Here is a 17,111-nt window from a genome sequence, read left to right as displayed (position 1 = left end):
ATAAAGATTTTCTTACTAGGGGTCGTTTGTAAACCTGGGTGTTCGGGGAGGCTGGTATCCGTAAAGATGGCAATAAAGCACGTCGAAACAGAAGCAACACATCTCCGCCGAGACCACCATCTTCCGGCCCGAGCCCGAGCCCGGACTGAGGTTCGGGGAGAGGCCGGTGTTGGAGTTGTAGCCTCCCGTATTCGACGACAGAGCGGTGTTTGTGTTGTTGCTGCATCCGCTGCTGCCACCACCACCGCCGCTGCTGCTCCCGCTACCACCTCCAATATTATTACAACTACTACTACTACCACCACCGCCGCTGCTACAGCTCCCGCTGCCCCCCGGACCCCCGAGGCCGTTCACTCGGCTCACACTGCCGGCCACCACCGTCGACGTCGAAGACCCAATCCCCAAGTCCGATCCGCAGTGCCCGGTCCCGGCTGCCCCACCGCCCGCCCCGCCGGGACCCCCTGCTCCTGGGGATCCCGACAACTTCTGCTTCTTCACCCCGCAGCAGCCGGCCGCCATCTTCGAACAATCTGCACCGACACACCGCTTCCGACCCATCGCCGTCACGGCGGGAAGGGCGGGGCCAAACGCCGACCACGCGTAGAAGTCCCACTGCGTCACGACGTACGACGCACGACGCTCCACCTTCACCGTTTTTTTTTCTTTTTTTTTATTAAGAGTTATTGATTTATTAATTGATTGATCGATTGATTGATTAATTGATTTTCTTCCTTTTTCCTCCTTCCTCTCCTTCTATATATATATATATATATATTTAATATATATATAACTATTTGTTTTTCTCCCTCCGGGTCGTACTCGACCACTCTTCTTACGTAAAACAAAAAAAATAAAAAATTAGGGAGGGGGTGAGGGAGGGAAAGGATTTCCGACTGACTCTGCAATGTCACCCGGTGTGTGTTAAAGATAGAAAGAATCCCAGCGAGCGAATAAGGAGGAGGAGGAGGAGGAGGAGAAAACACACGGGAACGGAGAGAACGTAGGCTACGCTAGGGCCTTACGCAGAGTTCGCAGAAGGGCCGCTCCAGCTGTGTCCCGACGATCCGATCCGTTCAGTCGGATAAATGAGGAGGAGGAGGAGGAGGAAGGGGTGGGTGATGGGGTGGGGTGGGGGTCGTCGCCGGGTTGGGTTTGTTTAATACCTCCTTCGGATGCCAGGTTCATCAGTTCATCATTTTTTCTATCAGTTCATCAGGCCCAGACGCGTCCCGTTCAAAGAATCTGTTATAATAATTATAAAAGATAAGACGTGCGCGCGCAAGGCGGATGCTGGAGCACCGCAGACAGACACCGAACCGCACTGCACCGTCTACGCGCTGTGTGCGGGAATCCGGGGGCTCGAACACGCAGGTTCCATTCGACTCCCCTCCTGTCTGTCTGTCTGTCTGTCTGTCTGTCACCGCCCGAGACCAGACCCAGACCGAACAGACAGGAACCGCGTCCTGTCAGTTGTTTAGTCGCTGCCGGTTCCGATTAGAAACAGACGAGTCAGATGAGCTCGAGGCGCGAGGACCGAGAAGCGACGCAGTTGCAGTTTCTCTCTCTCTCTCTTTCTCTCTCTCTCTCTCTCTCTCTCTCGGCGTCACACAATCCTCCGAGTCATCTCTCAGCTCGTCAGTGACCCGACCCGGTTCTGGTCCCGCTCCTCCGTTTTGTTTCCACCCACCTCGCAGCTCAAACCGAGCTCAGAAGTTTTCCCCCGGTGAGCCGGATCTCTGTCCCCCTTCTATCAGGACGCATTTTCCCCTCCAATGTGCACGACATGGACACAAACCAAGCCGTCCATTACCCGCGGTCCAGTCCCGGGCTGTGCTCAGTATTCCATATAAAAACAGCTGCGGGTTTCTGCTGTTGTATTGTTGTGTTGTATTTTGGAGGATCCAGGTTTCCTTGCGTGAATCCTGCAGCACACTCAGCACTACAGCGCTGCTGCTCCCACCGCCATCCAGCGCGCAGTTTACGGCTGATCCGTACGCAGCCTGCGCAGGATCTCAGCCGCGGCTACGGGGGAAGAAGAGCGGCGGTGCGCGGGCGGGGCTCTGACCGTGGGCGGGGTTTCCGGGAGAGGGGGCGTGGTTGTGACCGGGGGGGGGGCGGTTGTCAAAACAGCGAGTCAGCAGGTGGAATAAGTATAAAAATGGGGATAAGAAATAAAAAAATTCATAGATATTGACAGTAGTACAGATTTAAAGTGTGATTGTCTTTAAAGGTTCATGTGCTGATGAACACAAACACCAAAGGTGTGGAAGCACCTGTCTGTTCTTCTACCTTTCTCCTCCTCTTCCTCCTCCTCCATCGTCTTCTTCCGACCAGGGTTTCTGTTTTCTGTGGCCGTTCTGTAGTTTTGCACACTGATTGGAAAAGTCTAAGTTTAAAGCTTTGAGCTGCCGCCACTGTAGCGCCACCATCTGGTCCATAATGTTTGTTCACAAAAAAAAACGATTTAAAGGATTCTCTGGAAACTAAAAAAAAAAAAGCGTAGAAGAAAAGAAAGGTGTATTACACGTGTCACGTGTACTTTACAGCACAGTGAAACTCTTTCTTCGTATATCCCAATGATGTTAGGAAGCTGTGAGGAAGCTCAGAGTGCAGGGTTAGCCATGATACATCACCCCTGGAGCACTGAGGTTTAAGGGCCTTGCTAAGGGGCCCCAATAGTGACAGCTTGGCGATACCGGGGCTTGAACTCTGGACGTGAGGCTGCATTTCAGCAAATATTTTACCCCCTGACCCAAAACTCAATAGGCTTCTTCAGGATCTATGAAACAAATTTACTGTCGGCGCCACCTACTGGCCAAAAAGTAACACTTTTTGAACCTTCACTTCATAATGCTCCACCTGTAGTTTAACCTTCATCACATCATCTTGACACCCTGCTGCCCAGATTTACTCATTTAGACCTTTTCTCCTACACACGAGAATTTCACAACTAATAACACTACAAACATCTGAATCCCTTTGTGTGTAGTTTCAGCTCTGATGTCATTCGATAATCAGGCAGCAGTTGTGTGGGAATGTTCACACACAAGCACAAGTGTGAAATATGTAATAAATACAGTCATTAATTAGATATTTTTTAAATGTCTCTATGATGAGAATGCTGCTGAGACCCTGGTGTGGTTTCTCAAGTAACACCACATAGGCTAATGCTAAAGGTTGGTATTTTTCCAGCTGTGAAATTTTGGCTAATCTAAAACCTTACGTATAAGAACAAGATGTAGCATGATCTCAGACCCAGTATCTTACCGTACCAGTCTAGTGTGTACACACCTTCTCCTTTAGTGGCATTCCGTTCATTTCCAACATTGCACGTTAATACGGAATAATCCAAACTAAGAAAGAACATCCTTGGAATTATTTCAAACATGTTAAACCCAGAATATGTTTATATTTTTAATTCTTCAAAGTAGCTACATTTAGCTTTGACGACAACTTTGCATTCTCTCAGCGAGCCTCAAGATCGTCACCTGGAGTGGTTTTCCGCCAATCACGAGGCGTTCCTATTGGTGTTGAGTGAGTGTTGGCTGCTTTTCCTTCTCCAATCCTATTTATCCCAAACCTTCTCAACTGGCTTTAGATAGGGCGGTTGCGGTGGCCAGGTCATCCAATGCAGGGCTCAATCACTCAATTCCTCAAATTTGTCTAAATCACCAGCAAAGCACCTCCTCACCCTCACACCTCCACCTGTGCTTCACCGTGTAGGAACCACACATTCAGGAACTTTCCATTCACCCTCTGAAAATAAAGGAAAAAAAATCTGCAAACCGATAGAAATAAATAAAGCTCAGAAAAAACATTGGAATCATTTTATTGAAATCTATTTATAATTTGAGATCATCTCAGAAACGTCTCTGAAGAACTCCGGATAATCCAAAATGTAAAAAAAAATGTCTAAGATGGGTTTATTTCAACAACAAAAAAATCTTTTATTAATTATTTTACTACAAAAAGGTATTAAAAAAAATGTTACAGTAGCAAAATTAGTATTTCAGGAGCTCGGGTTAAAAGACACAAAAACAGACGGACAGGAGACGTTTTAACACAAAGATGATCAGACGCAGAAGACAACATGTACATGAAGGAGGAAGAGAAGAGAAAGGTGAAAGGGACGAGTGAGTGTTCCTGCTGCCTCAGGATTCCTCTCGGACAGGAGTGCAGCCGGAGAAGAAGCTGTTCTTGAAGCTGTTCAGTCCTCGCTTGTTCTTGCGCAGGAAGCTGGGCATGACGGACTCTTCGGACTCCTCGCTCTCGCTGTCCGGATCGGCCAGAACCGGCTTCTTCTCCAGCTTCAGAACCGACGACAGGTTACTGATGTCTCCGATTTCCTAAAAGGAAGAAAAGAACGATAAAAATGTCACTGAAAAAGATGCACTTTATTTAATAAAACAGCAGAAATGTCTCCAAATGTTTGGAATTCCTTCCTGATCTCGGATTGTCGTTATATCACAAAGATATAAAATCATAAGGTATTTTAAAACATCACAATATTTCAGGAAAAGTGCATCATGGTATAACTTCACAATCAGTATTATATCTGTGCGCTTATGGGCATGGCCAGGTTTCTCCCAGGAATCCACAAATCCACTGTTAGAGTTGTAGCATGATTTGGACAGCAGTGAGAAAATCTCAAATCTGATCTTAATGCTTGCATGACTCAGTAATTAAAAAGAAGGGGGGGGGGGGGCACCTTGTTTGTTGGTGGAACACAAGGAGGTCTGAAGAAGGTGGCATCTCGAGGGCTTACAGCCATGGGGTCTTCAGGAATCGTAACAGAGTTTTTGGAGGCTTCGTTTATCTCAGCAAATTCCTGAAGTGAAGAGCGATAGATCGACTTTAATAAACACATGGAGCAGTTTCCTGCGTTACGGTTACGGCCGCGGTGTTGCGGTTTCTCACCATGCTGGTACGGTTGTCCATGTTCCGACACTTCTCGTGGTCACAGAGACAGTTCTCGCCGCACGTCAGTCGCCCTTTGCGGCAGCGGCACAGTTTGTTGACGCATCGGCCCTTACACGCGCACTACGCAAAACACAAACACGTGAGTAGGAAGAAAAAAGAAAACAAATACAGAAACGATCCACTAGAGGGCACATGTGAGTGATTTTTATAAGGAAAATTAACAGGGATAAAACATGACTATTACATTTATAAATTATAAATAAATGTAAAAAAAAAAATCTTCATAAACAATTCTTCCGTCAAACGACATCTTTAGAAATTAGCTGTAATTTCTTGTCGCTAAGCAACAACAACTGACTGTTAAAGTAGACCAGAAAAAAAAAAAGCTAATCCTTCTCTCTATCGTCCTCCTCCTCACCCCGGTCATTTTACACTTCTTGGAGCCTCGTTTGTTCCTTTCTTTCTTCTCTGGACGCCACTCGTCCTCCTCCTTCTCAGACTCCGATGGAGACACCAGCTCATCCAGGTCGATGGTGGGTTCCTGCAGAGGTGCTCGTGCCGTGGAAGTTTTGGATTTCGGCTTTGATTAAAAACAAAACAGGAAGGAAGTTGGAACGTGGTATACGTCACGTCTGAGCAAATCTCAAGACTCTGAGACTGAAGATCGTGTTGAGAGGGTATGAGATTTACTCTCTTACCTTAGGAGGAATATATTCAAACGACGTGTCCGGTGACTCGCTTACAGCCGGCGGTATTTTCTTTGCGCTGGTCAACTGAACCATAAGTAACTTCTGTTCTCGTTAAAAACAAACAAACAAACAAAAGAAAATAGTTTTACATCATGCTGAGTGACATTCATACATCCAGCAAAATCATCATCAATTCCTACATCATCTCCACCTGTTTGTATTGTTCCGTTTCTTCCAGGAGTTTCTGGTTCTGCTCAGTGAGTTCTCTCATCTTCTCGAGCTCCTCCTCCTGTGGAATGTTAATAATTCTATTAATAAAATAAATCTTTCATATTTAATACAAAAACAAAAAAAAACCCAAAACATCTTGACAGTAACCTGAAACTTCAAACGCTGCAGAAGCTCTCTTTCTCTCTTCGACGTCTCTTGTTTTTCCTCCTCCTGCTGGTTTTCCTCCTTCATGGGTTTGTTCTGTAGCTGACTGAGGAGATAAAGAACCTACAAAAAGAACCAAATCAATGTCGGTGACGGGTTCATGACCAGTCCGAGACGCTGTGTGCTCACCACCAGAATAACGCAGGACACACGTTAAGACCAGATCTGAACAGAACCACAGTGAAAGTTGAAAAAAAAAAAAAAAGTCTACCTTTTCCTGGTGTCTCTGCTCGAGGTCTACAAGGTGTCTCTGGTGCTCCATGTCCATGGTAGACATCAGCTTCCTTTCATCACACAGAATCTTCTGCAGGTCTACGTGGTTGGCCTGTTCCTGCTTCAGCTCGCTCTCCAGCTTCGCGTTTGCCGTCTTGGCCACCACGACCTACGATGTGTTCAATGCTGAATCAATAACTAACACCAATACAATAATATAATACAGATCACAGATTTAAAGATTTCAGCACAGACACACTGATCTGCAAAAAACTTATTATATAATAACAGGTTCTGTCCATCACCATCAGCTGCTGAAGTTTTCCCTTCATCCTAGACTACTAAGTGACAATCTGGAGCATGGGAGTGGGGTTTTTTTTTTCTTACCTCAGACATGAGAATTTTCAAGGCGCTCTTGGCCTCCAAGATGGTGGTGATCGAGTCCCAGCGCTGCTTCATTCGGCCTTCGTTATCGGCATCCAGAACCTTTTGCTGAAGGTCGGCGATTTGAGCACTCCTACACGAAGACACTGACGCGATTACAGTCAATAATGTCTGATGGATGCTATTTATCCAAAAGCACGGTGATGATGCTTGATAAGCCTATGGGTCTAATTAATGTTGAAAATATATATATATTTTTTTTAAACAAAAAACATAAAAGATAGATATTTAATAAAAACACATTCTGTATTCAAGGGGTCCCTGCCCCATCACTTTAGGGGTCCTTGACCTGAAAAACTAGCCTTTGCGATTGATTTCATGGTCACATTCACACCGGCTGCCAGGTGAAGAAAATAGATATTTTCCATGTTTTGATAAGCAGCCAGATTTAAACACTTTTAATAAACAGCGTTGTCCTGGCAATAAATTCTCAGAAAGTCATGGCCCCAAGTGATCAGATTTAATACTGCATGCTCACGCACCAATCGCTGTATATTTGGTGATATTATACATTTATAGCCACATGTTTCGTAGTTTCAGTGTATCTGACCTGAGCTCCATCTCAGTCTCCAGGTTGTCCACTTGTTTACTGATGGAAGCCTCCAGCTCTCCTTTTCCCTCCAGCTCAGAGATGGTCAGGGTGCGGCGCTGTGGAGAATAACTTTATTAACACTGGACCGGCACACCTCAGGAACACTTCAAAACCAGTACATGACACTTTAAATCTGGACTACTGTCAATATTTTACCAATTAATCAAGTATTAAAAACTAAACCTATTTAAGTGCATTTAATTGCTGTTTTCTCCCAGTTCTTCCATTCAGGCACTAAGCTGTGTAGTGCTCTAAACAGGTCAAATAGGTGTGTGTGTGTGTGGGGGGGGGGGGGACTGGGAAAAAACAGCAATTAAATGCATTAAAACACTAAACTTTAGTGGGTGGTGCGGCAAAAACAAATGGTCCGTGGGGAAACAGTGCCCCATGTGTAAATTATATACATAATTATATAGTAAAAAAGAAAATATGTCTATCTAAAATTTTTTTATTCCCTTTATAATTATTCTTATTAATTTAATTTGTTGGACAGTCATAAGCGTATCACATGTCACGCTCTGTATGAATGTGTATGCGACAAATCAAAGTTAATTTAATTTAGTTTCTTCTCGTTTGTTTTCTCTCGGTCTGTTTGTTCACCAGCTTTAGAAGGAAAGTGAAAAATACTCACGCGGACTTTAGCAACCGGTTTTTCTCCAGAATCCATCTGCTGGCGGAGTTGTACAATCTCCTCAGCTAACATCTTCCTGTCCTCGAGAAGGTCCTGTAGGTGGCGTCGAGCTTCCTCTGTACTCACCAGCACCTCCACCTCGTTCAGCAGCCAGGTCTTTGTGAGAGAGAGAGAGAGAGAGAGAGAGAGAGAGAGAGAGAGAGAGAGAGAGAGAGAGAGAGAGAGAGAGAGAGAGAGAATAAATGCTGCCATGACAAACATAAAAATATAGTAATAAAAATATATATTTATTATATTTCATGAATAATTTTTTATGCACTATTTTTGTATGTATATTCTATTTCTTAGTTTGGGGGAAAAACTTTTTAAAAAGATAAAATCAAGTCCAGTGCTCCTTATTTCCTTAGTGAATTGTGAAGATATACTGAACATATTACTCGAGTGTGTGTGTGTGTGTGTGTGTGTGTGTGTGTTTAGGATCTTGGCGTACCTTGACTCTGCTTGCGACTCCCTCCATCCCGCGATTCTGAGTGTCTTTACGTTTCTCGGCCACTTCGCTTCTCTTCTGAAGAGCGTCCTTCAGACGTTTGTTAGCTGCAGCAGCCTGAAAGATCACACACACACACACACACACGAGGATGAAACAGTTTCAGCTCCCCCCCCCCAACGCATGACAAATGTCTGCTTTAGTTTGAGCAGAAACGTTACCTCCTCCGTTTTGCGTCGCAGAACATTCGCCTGTTTCTGGAAGTCTCGTTCCAGTTTCAGCATCTCGTACTGACGTTTACGATCCTGCAGCAAACAGAAATATATTTCATAAAAAAAAAAAAAAAAAAAAAAGAAGCCGTTTCATTGAACTTACAACAGCTCGGGTTAACATTATGGCCAAAAGTTTGTGGACACCTGCATGTAAGATTGATGTCCCAATATTTTTGGCCAGAGTGTGAACCAAATGATTTATTAATGAGTTCCATAGTTCCAAGAAACACATTAGGGTTATTGTGTATAAAAAATTTTATCGTACATGATTGTTTTTGTGGCAACAAATTAAGCAAATAAGAAACTAGATATTTAGGACAGGAGTTACAAGAATTTACTCTGTTTAACACAATCATGTCCCACAAACTGCAAAAAAAATTAATTATTAAAAATGATAAAAAAAAAAACCTTTTCTTTGAGCTGCAAAACTTCTTTATCCTTCTTCAGCTTCCAAATGCGAAATTTCTCAGAGTCTTCCTTCATCTGTCTCATCAGCTGCACTCTCTGAGCTTTCATAGCCTACACACACACACGGATTTATAAAACAATATATAATACTGGATTCTGTAGCTCGATCGTATAGAGTCGTACCTGAATCTCCTGGTTGAGCTTAGTGACGCTGCGTACTGACGTCTCTTTCAGCTTCAGAAGCTTGGACTGGTCCTGGAGTTTCTTCTTCAGCTCGGACATCTGGCCTTCCAGCTCCTGTAACCTCTTCCTGCGCTGCTCACTCAACCTGTTCAGGTATAGAGGGAAGTGTGGAGAATTGGGCGCAGCACCTTCAGTAGGATTGCGTATGATTATAGCAGAGCTGCACAAGTGGTTTTTTTTTTTTACTGCTCTGATATTTAACAAACACCATAAGAAGCCCCGCCCACATGGTGCTAACCAGGCTTGCAGCTCATGCTTGCATTCGGTCACAGTAAACCAAAAATTTACATAACACGGGTTACTATGGTTATTAGTAAAACCAGTAAACTATTGCAGAATCACCTTAACATCCAGATGAGCTGCTGTGATGATCGTCTCTGCCATTAAGCAGTTCCTGACTAATATTACCATCAATATCACACAAGCTGAATTGTTAGCATGTTTGCTCACTTTGCTTGATTGTTATCTTTCTTAGCAGAGTGCAGTGCAAGGATCAGATCTTCCTTCTCCTTCTGTAGGGATCCCACTTCAGACTGGAGGTTTTTGATGTTCTCCTAAAAGTGCCCAGATAAATTAGAAATGTCTCCCAAAGAAATAAAGAAATACTGAATAGACATTTCACATGTGCAATGTGCTACCTGATATTCCGTCTGTATGGGCTCCAGGTGACCGTCATTCTGGCACATTTTCTTGACAAAGGCCTCTTTAAGTGCAAGAACCTTATTGAGCTCAATAAGCTCTTTTGACATCTGAGCCTGCCTCAGAGCATGCTGGGTAGTGAACGTCTCAGAGGAGTCCTTGTGCTGAGCTTCAGAACTGCTGGCCTAAGGAAAAAAAAGAAAAAAAAATTCCTGAAACTGTACAGCAAAGCATATTTAATAAAAAGCTACGCAGTTCATCTCGATATGAAAAGTGTACCAGAGGTGATCCAGAGGCAGGACTGCGGCTCGTATCTGCACAGTTACCCTCTGCGTCGACCTCCAGAGACGTGGAATTGCCCGAGGTCATGGCGTCTATGGTAGCTGCGATCCCTGCACTCTCATGCTACAGAAACAACACATTTAATACACACACACACACACACACACACTTAATATTGAGTCGGGTATTCTTCACCATCTCCGACACACTTACTTGCAGCTCCAGGATGACATGCTGAAGGTTTCGGATGACCTCCACATTCTCCTTCAGCTCTTGATCTTCTAGTGTCTCCATTACCTTCTGAAGGTCCACTTTACACCTGAGCCAAAATCATAGATACAGCCATCACCCCAGATATATACAGTTTTTTGTAATAATCACTAATCAATGCTACTTGGTGCTTACGCAGCATGCTGCCTCAGTTCCTCTAGTTTGCTCTGAAGTTTCTCGTTGACTTGCTCCGTCTACCAACAGGGAATAAATAAATAAATAAAAAATTTTTAAATCAAGGATATGAAATTGTAAAAATGGTCTTTTGTGGACTTTAAGCGCACCATTAAACCAGCTCAGCCACCAACAAAGCCTGCAAATACGTGAACCAGTTTATTTGGTTTCTTAATCCCATTTGGAAGATGCCCTTATCCAGAGCAATTTACAATTCTCATTCAAACAACAGTGGAACAGTGGAGAGCTCTTTAGATCTTTGCTCTAGGGCCCAGCAGTAGCACCTTAGTGGTGTTGGGATTTTAACTCATGACCTTCTGATCAGAATTCCAAAATCTTAACCCTTCCTTTCTCTTATGATACATGTCTTAGACGAGCAGAATAAATTTCACACTTAAAAATGTTAAATTCGCACCACGATGACACGTTCACACATGAGGGCGGTCTGTCCCACGGCCTCGCTCAGCTCTCGACTCAGCTTGCTGTTCTGCTCCTGCAGAATGCGATTGCGCTCCAGGATCTTCGACGCGTTCCCGGATTCCTCGGACCTGCACGACATACACGATTTTATTACCCACTTCTACAGTACATACAAGTTTTCTTTTTTCATCTAAATCGTATATGGATTTACCCTGAAAGTACAGGAGCCACGCCCCCTCGAGCGTGCAGCAACATCACCTGGAGCTCTTGCACCTGCGAAGCAACGAAGGATAATTAATTAAACTAATTTCCATAAAGAAACGCCCTCAAAATGCCATATATGGTAAACACAGCCTCCGTCCATGCAACCTGTGCATCTGGATTGTACTGCATTCAGAAGTACTGAAATCAATACTACACTTCGCTATAATATAATATAAGGTCATTTCCAATTTAGTCGCTATGCACTGTTATAGTGAGCGCCACTCTTTTGGGAAGATGTTCCACTAAGTTTTGTACTCATTCAGCCACAAGGGTGTTAGTAGAGACAATTTGCTCATGCGCAGTACAGGGACGTGAGCGTTTTCAAACGTTTTAGTGTGGACGAGCAACTTTTGTGAAAAGATTGAGAACAAAGGGTATGGACGTGAAACGTTTTCGGACGAAAACAGTGCTTTAAAAATGTATCCGGATTAGTGCAAGTGTAACCTTTGTTTTATAAACAAAAACAAAATATTTTTTACTTGGTGTCCTCCCCTCCCCTGTCCTTCCCTCCCCTCCTCACCCCACACTAATCCAGATCTGAAATCAAATTCAATCCTTTTTTATACCAAAACATGTAGGAACCCTGATGCCCTGATGACATGGTCAGGAGTTGTGTAATATTTAAAACACGGCGTAACATTTATCTACACAGTATCTCAGTCACTTGCTCCAGAACACTTTCTCCCTCTGTAGTACCTGCTGCTTGAGCCGTTTCATCTCAGCAGCTCTAGGATCCACGTTGAGAACCGGTTTGTTCTTGATTTTGCGTGCGCGGTCTGCGTAACGCAGCGTGTTGATGGTCTCCTCGATGTTCGAGTCGGCCGGACTGACGCACGCGATCATTAAGGTGTGACTGTTTCCTCCCAAGGAGTCTTCAAACGGACAGAGGAGAACCAATTTAGAACTTCACAGCTACAGCAATATTTATTTCTACACAGAAGATCCATCTACACTTATAACAGTTATCAGAGACACAAAAAGACCCTCACCCTGCAGAAGACGAGTCAGCTTGGAGTCTCTGTAGGGTACGAACGTGCCCTTCTTGCTCTCATCCCCGAGTGCACTGATCACATTTCCCAAAGACAGCAGGCCTCTGTTAATACTGATTCCTGATCAATAAAACACAGAGGTAAACATACAGCTGCGATCACATGACCAAAACAAACACTCAGATCCCTCTCTCATCACCCTCTTTCAGGCGATCTCCTTCAGCTTTAGTCTTCTTCTGCCTCTCAGATCCAGCCAGATCTACCAAGTGCAATTTGGAGACCACCGAATCGTTCCTAGTACACACACACACACACACACACACACACACACACACACACACACACACACACACACACACACACAGAAGTTTACATTTACAGCATTTGGCCTTTTTTTTTTTTTTACTTACAACTGAGTAGTTAGGGGCCTTGTTTAAGGGCCCAGCAGGGGCAGCTCAGTGGTGCTGGGATTTGAACGTTTGACCTTCCAATCCAGAGTCCAATGTCCTAACCACTGAGGTACCACCTCCCTCATATTTATGTTAATAAATAAGAGATCTATCCAATGCTTTCCCAAAGACTGATCTTGAAATCATTGCTTTCTTTCCATCCTGAGAATCTCCATTAAAATGCATTTCAGAGCTGCACTTAAACATTGTCGCTTATTATTTTCCTACACCAGCATCATCCTGTGTTCATCGTTGTTCTTCCTCCTACACCACAAACACCAACTAGATTCTATTTAAATGTGCATTGGGGGAAAAAAAATCTCTAAATGATGAAATGGGCAGAGTTTCATTTCAATAACTAACGATTTTCACATTGAAACTGGCTTCTAATTTGTCCTGTCCTATTAAAAGCTCCGCCTATTAAAATAATAACGTAGCATCTAGCTAGTGTTAGCATTAGCAAGGACGTTCACCGAACCACTTTTAATAATTATAATAATAACTATTAATAATTTGTCTTAGTTGTTACTATAGAAACAATAATCTCAAAAAACAAAAAAAAAAAACAAAAAAAAAAAGCATATTTTGTTGCAGATATCAGAGCTGCTGATTTATTAATTTTTTAGATCCAATAAGGCGCAAAATCACAGAAAACGTCACACGACAGAAGTGTGTATCCGACTCACTTGTCACATCCACGGCGCTGTTCCAGGCTGATGGTGAAGATGGCGTGGGAACGTGACGAAGCGGCGTTCATGGCCGTGGAGCCCACGGTACGAGCGGAGTTCCCAATCTCCAAACAGCCCACCATCTCCTTAGCAGCGAACACCTCCTTCTCGGTCAGACCTACAATCTGCAGCACCACAGAACCGCTTACTTAGAACGAATTACTCAAATATAATAAAACATGACTAATCAATCATCAAAGCTATTTCTAATGTTTGAAGTTTCATGCTCACTTTGATGCCTTCCTTTGGATCTTCTCTGATGCTGATAACTGGTTTGTCCTTTGAGGTACACAGAAGGTCCAAAATCTCTTCGTTGTAAATCTGTAATAAAGTCGATGGAAGATCAGTTACACACCGACTCATTTTATAGCGATGAGTGAGATTCAGGACGTTCCTGAATAATGGATAGCAATCCAGGTTTCATTTCTTACTTGTGAAACTTCATAAGAGTTACAAGTCCACCAAACTGTGATTCTATTCGACCAGAAAGTGAAGATCACCTGTCCCTAATTAGAAAATTCACAGTTCCAATTACCAGTGATCTCCCTTTCTTATCTAGGATCTCTGTTTAATTGTAGACCACTAAACCTGAGAATGTTTCTCAACATAAACAGCTTAAAGATCCATAAGGTAACAGTGGATCTTCAGAACCATCTCCCACTTCAGAAACATCAACCAGATGAGGATGGGTTCCCTTTTGAGTCTGGTTCCTCTAAAGGTTTGTTCCTCATACCACATGATATCTCAAAAATTTGAGATAGGAAGGCTGGAACACCTTGAGATGTTCTAAAGGAACATCATACCTCGAGATATGAAACAGTGAGGAGGAACTCGCACTCTGCCTTCTTGTCCTTTTCCTGAAAGATTTTCCGGACCACTCTGGGAATGACTCCGACGATGGGCTCATCCTCCTGCGCAGACGTGTAGGTACCTCCCATGGAGAACGTCTTCCCCGAGCCGGTCTGACCGTACGCGAGCACCGTGGCATTATAACCTGCACACGCACACACATGTCATTACACACCATTTACACAGCTACACATTATTAGCCACTTCCCAGAAGCCACGCCCATTTCCGAGGGCTTTTCCTCTAAGGAAATCGGTACAAACCTTTGAAAAGGCCTGAGAGTAAAGGAGACACGGCCGTGTTGAACACTTCCTCCTGCTCTGTACTCGGATCGAACACGTAGTCGTACGTGAAAGCTTTATCGTTACCCACCACCACCTGGACGTAAAAAAAAAAAGGATGCTAGTATGATTCAGACAGGTGACTGGAGGACAGCTGGGGTTTGAGGCGACACCTACACGCATCAGTCTCCATAAATCCCAGTAATTTTTTGTCTGTTTGCCTCTTTTATCTGCTCCACATGAACGCATGATGCTTCAGGCATACGTTTCTGCTCACTATGACTCTAAAGAATAACTATTTGAGTTACCAGTTAACCTGAAAAGTTCTCCTCTGACCTTCTCTCATCACCAAGGCGTTTCCGCCAGCCGAGCCGACTCTCGCCGGATGTTTTTTGTTTTCCCGCACCATTCCGAAACCCGTTGTGTTCACACTCGCCTTCTATCAGTCCTGAATAACAATCATTTATATTTATGTGCAATAAAGAAAAGTGTAACTGCTATTGTTTTTTTCTGTATTTATTTACTGTACTGTATGTGTTTGTGTCTCTGCTTCATATTTGCACATTTCTTGGCTGCTGCAAAACGGAAACTTCCCCATTGTGGGACAAATAAAAGTGTAAAAAGAGTTGTGGAAATGAGTAACCCAAAGGTACATCACTGATCTGCACTTCACTGTAAATATTTGAACTGTGGATCTGTGGACATGTATCAAAACAGTTGTTTTAGATCAACAGATAGAGAGAAAAACAGAGAGAGGGAGGGAGGGAGAGAGAGAGAGAGAGAGAGAGAGAGAGAACCCTTATTCTATATATTAGTCAAGAGATAAAATATTTAAAAGGAGGATATTAAATTCTATAAGGAACAACATACGAGCGGATGCAATGCAATGAGGCGTTTGTTTTGTTGACACGTGAGGTGTCTAAATGTACTTTTGGACAGAAGTGTATAAGTGAGATTTGAGACAGAGCTCCAGGGCACATAAATGCAGCTACGTGATTGGCTGATAAGATAATTGCAGGTATGACCAGGCATACAGGTGTTGCTATTAATGTGGCCCAGTGTGTGGAGTTGAGGTGAGACGAGACCTGGGGCTCTCCAGGGGTGAAGGTTAAACAGCTCTGACATCCTTCATTCAGCTCTTTGGGAACCAGAGGACGGCAGCGGAGAGCAACACGAACCGGAATCACTTTATCCTCCTCCTTCGTCATTCTGAAAGAACACAAAGAACACAAAATGAACGTGTTTTTGATTTTCTTTTCTTTCAGATGGTAAAAAAATAAGAGTTTTGGAGATAATAAACATACTGACCTCCTTCTAGTGACCACATTCATTCACATACATTCACTCGGCTTTTCTTTCGTTAATTTTAAAAGGTGAAAACACTTTCAATAATTATAAATAGCAATATCATATAGTTTTAGTCAGCTAGCAGGATGCTAAATGCTTTCCTCAGAACCTACCTGAGAGAAACCGCTTTGTTGAAGACGCCTCACTGGAGCAAACTTTCTCCAAATGTTCCGTCAGAATCGTTTTGACTTCAACGGGACTTAAAAACAAACTTGAATGCAGTATAATTAAAATAAAAAACTATGAAAAAAAAGAACAAAACTCCGGGCGTCTCCTGTCATCTAAAATAAACCCCCAGCTACTAAACACCACAAGCCGCCATTTTGTTTCCCCTCTACAGATGCAGCAGCTTCTTTCAATTCACCCGCCACTTTCAAACGAAGAGCTCCGCCTCTGTGTCATGACGTCACCGACCGCGTCGAGCCTCGAGTTTGCCGCCACCTGCAGTTCGAAAAATGTATTACGCCATTGCAGAGATTAGATAGATCTATGCAATGATGTAACTATGATTCATTATGACTATAATGTTCCTATTTTAATTTCTGCTTTTGCTTAATCAATTGAGTTTATGTGAAAAGACTCGAACGTGACTCTCAGCACACTGATCTATCTATGATCTATTATATCTCCAGCATCATTAACAAAGCAAGCAATAGGCCCAAAATGTTATTTAGCACAATTAATAAACTGACTCAAGCACCAAAGCACAGCCTTAGTGACTCTGAATCCATGGTCATGTGCTGCTCTTTCCTGAACCATTTCCAGGGTAAGCTAGACACTTTGTATGCGACATTTGGTGAGGAACCAACTACCGAATAAGCATATGAAATCTCAAACTATTAATTCTATGACAACCCTAGCCTTAACCAATTCCTCTTTAATCACTGAGCTAATACAAAAATCTAACTCCCCATCATGCACTCTTGATCCTGCACCTACTTTCCTGCTAAAAGACTGTACATCAGCGATTTCTGCCCCCATCTCCCACCTTATTAATATGTCATTTATCTCCTCTACTGTACCTGTGTCACTTAAGACTGGTGCTGTTACTCCCATACTCAAAAAAACTAATCTGGACCCGGCAGAC

At 43.4% G+C, this 17,111-nt stretch overlaps 2 protein-coding genes across 2 annotated transcripts in view; both read right to left on the bottom strand.

The window, feature by feature from the left end:
* Positions 1–707, bottom strand: part of ammecr1 (AMMECR nuclear protein 1) — a 31,337-nt gene extending 30,630 nt beyond the window's left edge. Inside the window, exon 1 of the mRNA XM_083564407.1 lies at positions 17–707. Coding sequence (XP_083420533.1) covers positions 17–558 — 542 coding nt within the window. The 5' untranslated portion in view covers positions 559–707. The remainder of the gene's footprint in view (positions 1–16) is intronic.
* Positions 708–3,813: 3,106 nt separating this feature from the next.
* On the bottom strand, positions 3,814–16,414 carry kif4 (kinesin family member 4). Its single transcript, XM_083564314.1, has 31 exons — positions 16,138–16,414; positions 15,763–15,886; positions 14,660–14,774; positions 14,353–14,543; positions 13,781–13,870; positions 13,508–13,674; positions 12,572–12,666; positions 12,373–12,492; positions 12,080–12,255; positions 11,331–11,392; positions 11,115–11,247; positions 10,661–10,719; positions 10,469–10,574; positions 10,253–10,378; positions 9,973–10,158; positions 9,785–9,888; positions 9,275–9,419; positions 9,092–9,202; positions 8,633–8,716; positions 8,415–8,528; positions 7,925–8,080; positions 7,252–7,349; positions 6,645–6,774; positions 6,256–6,426; positions 5,988–6,107; positions 5,821–5,898; positions 5,619–5,711; positions 5,339–5,500; positions 4,918–5,040; positions 4,709–4,828; positions 3,814–4,346 (listed from the first exon to the last, which is right to left on the bottom strand). Exons 2-31 carry the CDS (start codon positions 15,883–15,885, stop codon positions 4,152–4,154), a joined length of 3,753 nt encoding a protein of 1,250 aa, XP_083420440.1. The 5' UTR covers position 15,886; positions 16,138–16,414; the 3' UTR covers positions 3,814–4,151.
* Positions 16,415–17,111: the final 697 nt, after the last annotated feature.

Source organism: Silurus aristotelis (assembly GCF_946808225.1).
Source record: "Silurus aristotelis genome assembly, chromosome: 16".
NCBI classification, from domain to species: Eukaryota; Metazoa; Chordata; class Actinopteri; order Siluriformes; family Siluridae; genus Silurus; species Silurus aristotelis.
This window is presented reverse-complemented; position numbering and strand designations above follow the sequence as displayed.

Excerpts from the sequence above, each read along its gene's own strand:
- kif4 (XM_083564314.1), bottom strand. The coding sequence starts at position 15,885 with ATGACGAAGGAGGAGGATAAAGTGATTCCGGTTCGTGTTGCTCTCCGC. Across the intron at positions 9,420-9,784 it reads AAAGATAACAATCAAGCAAA|GTTGAGTGAGCAGCGCAGGA; the intron begins GTGAGCAAACAT and ends ATACCTGAACAG. Across the intron at positions 8,081-8,414 it reads GAGTCGCAAGCAGAGTCAAG|ACCTGGCTGCTGAACGAGGT; the intron begins GTACGCCAAGAT and ends TCTCTCACAAAG.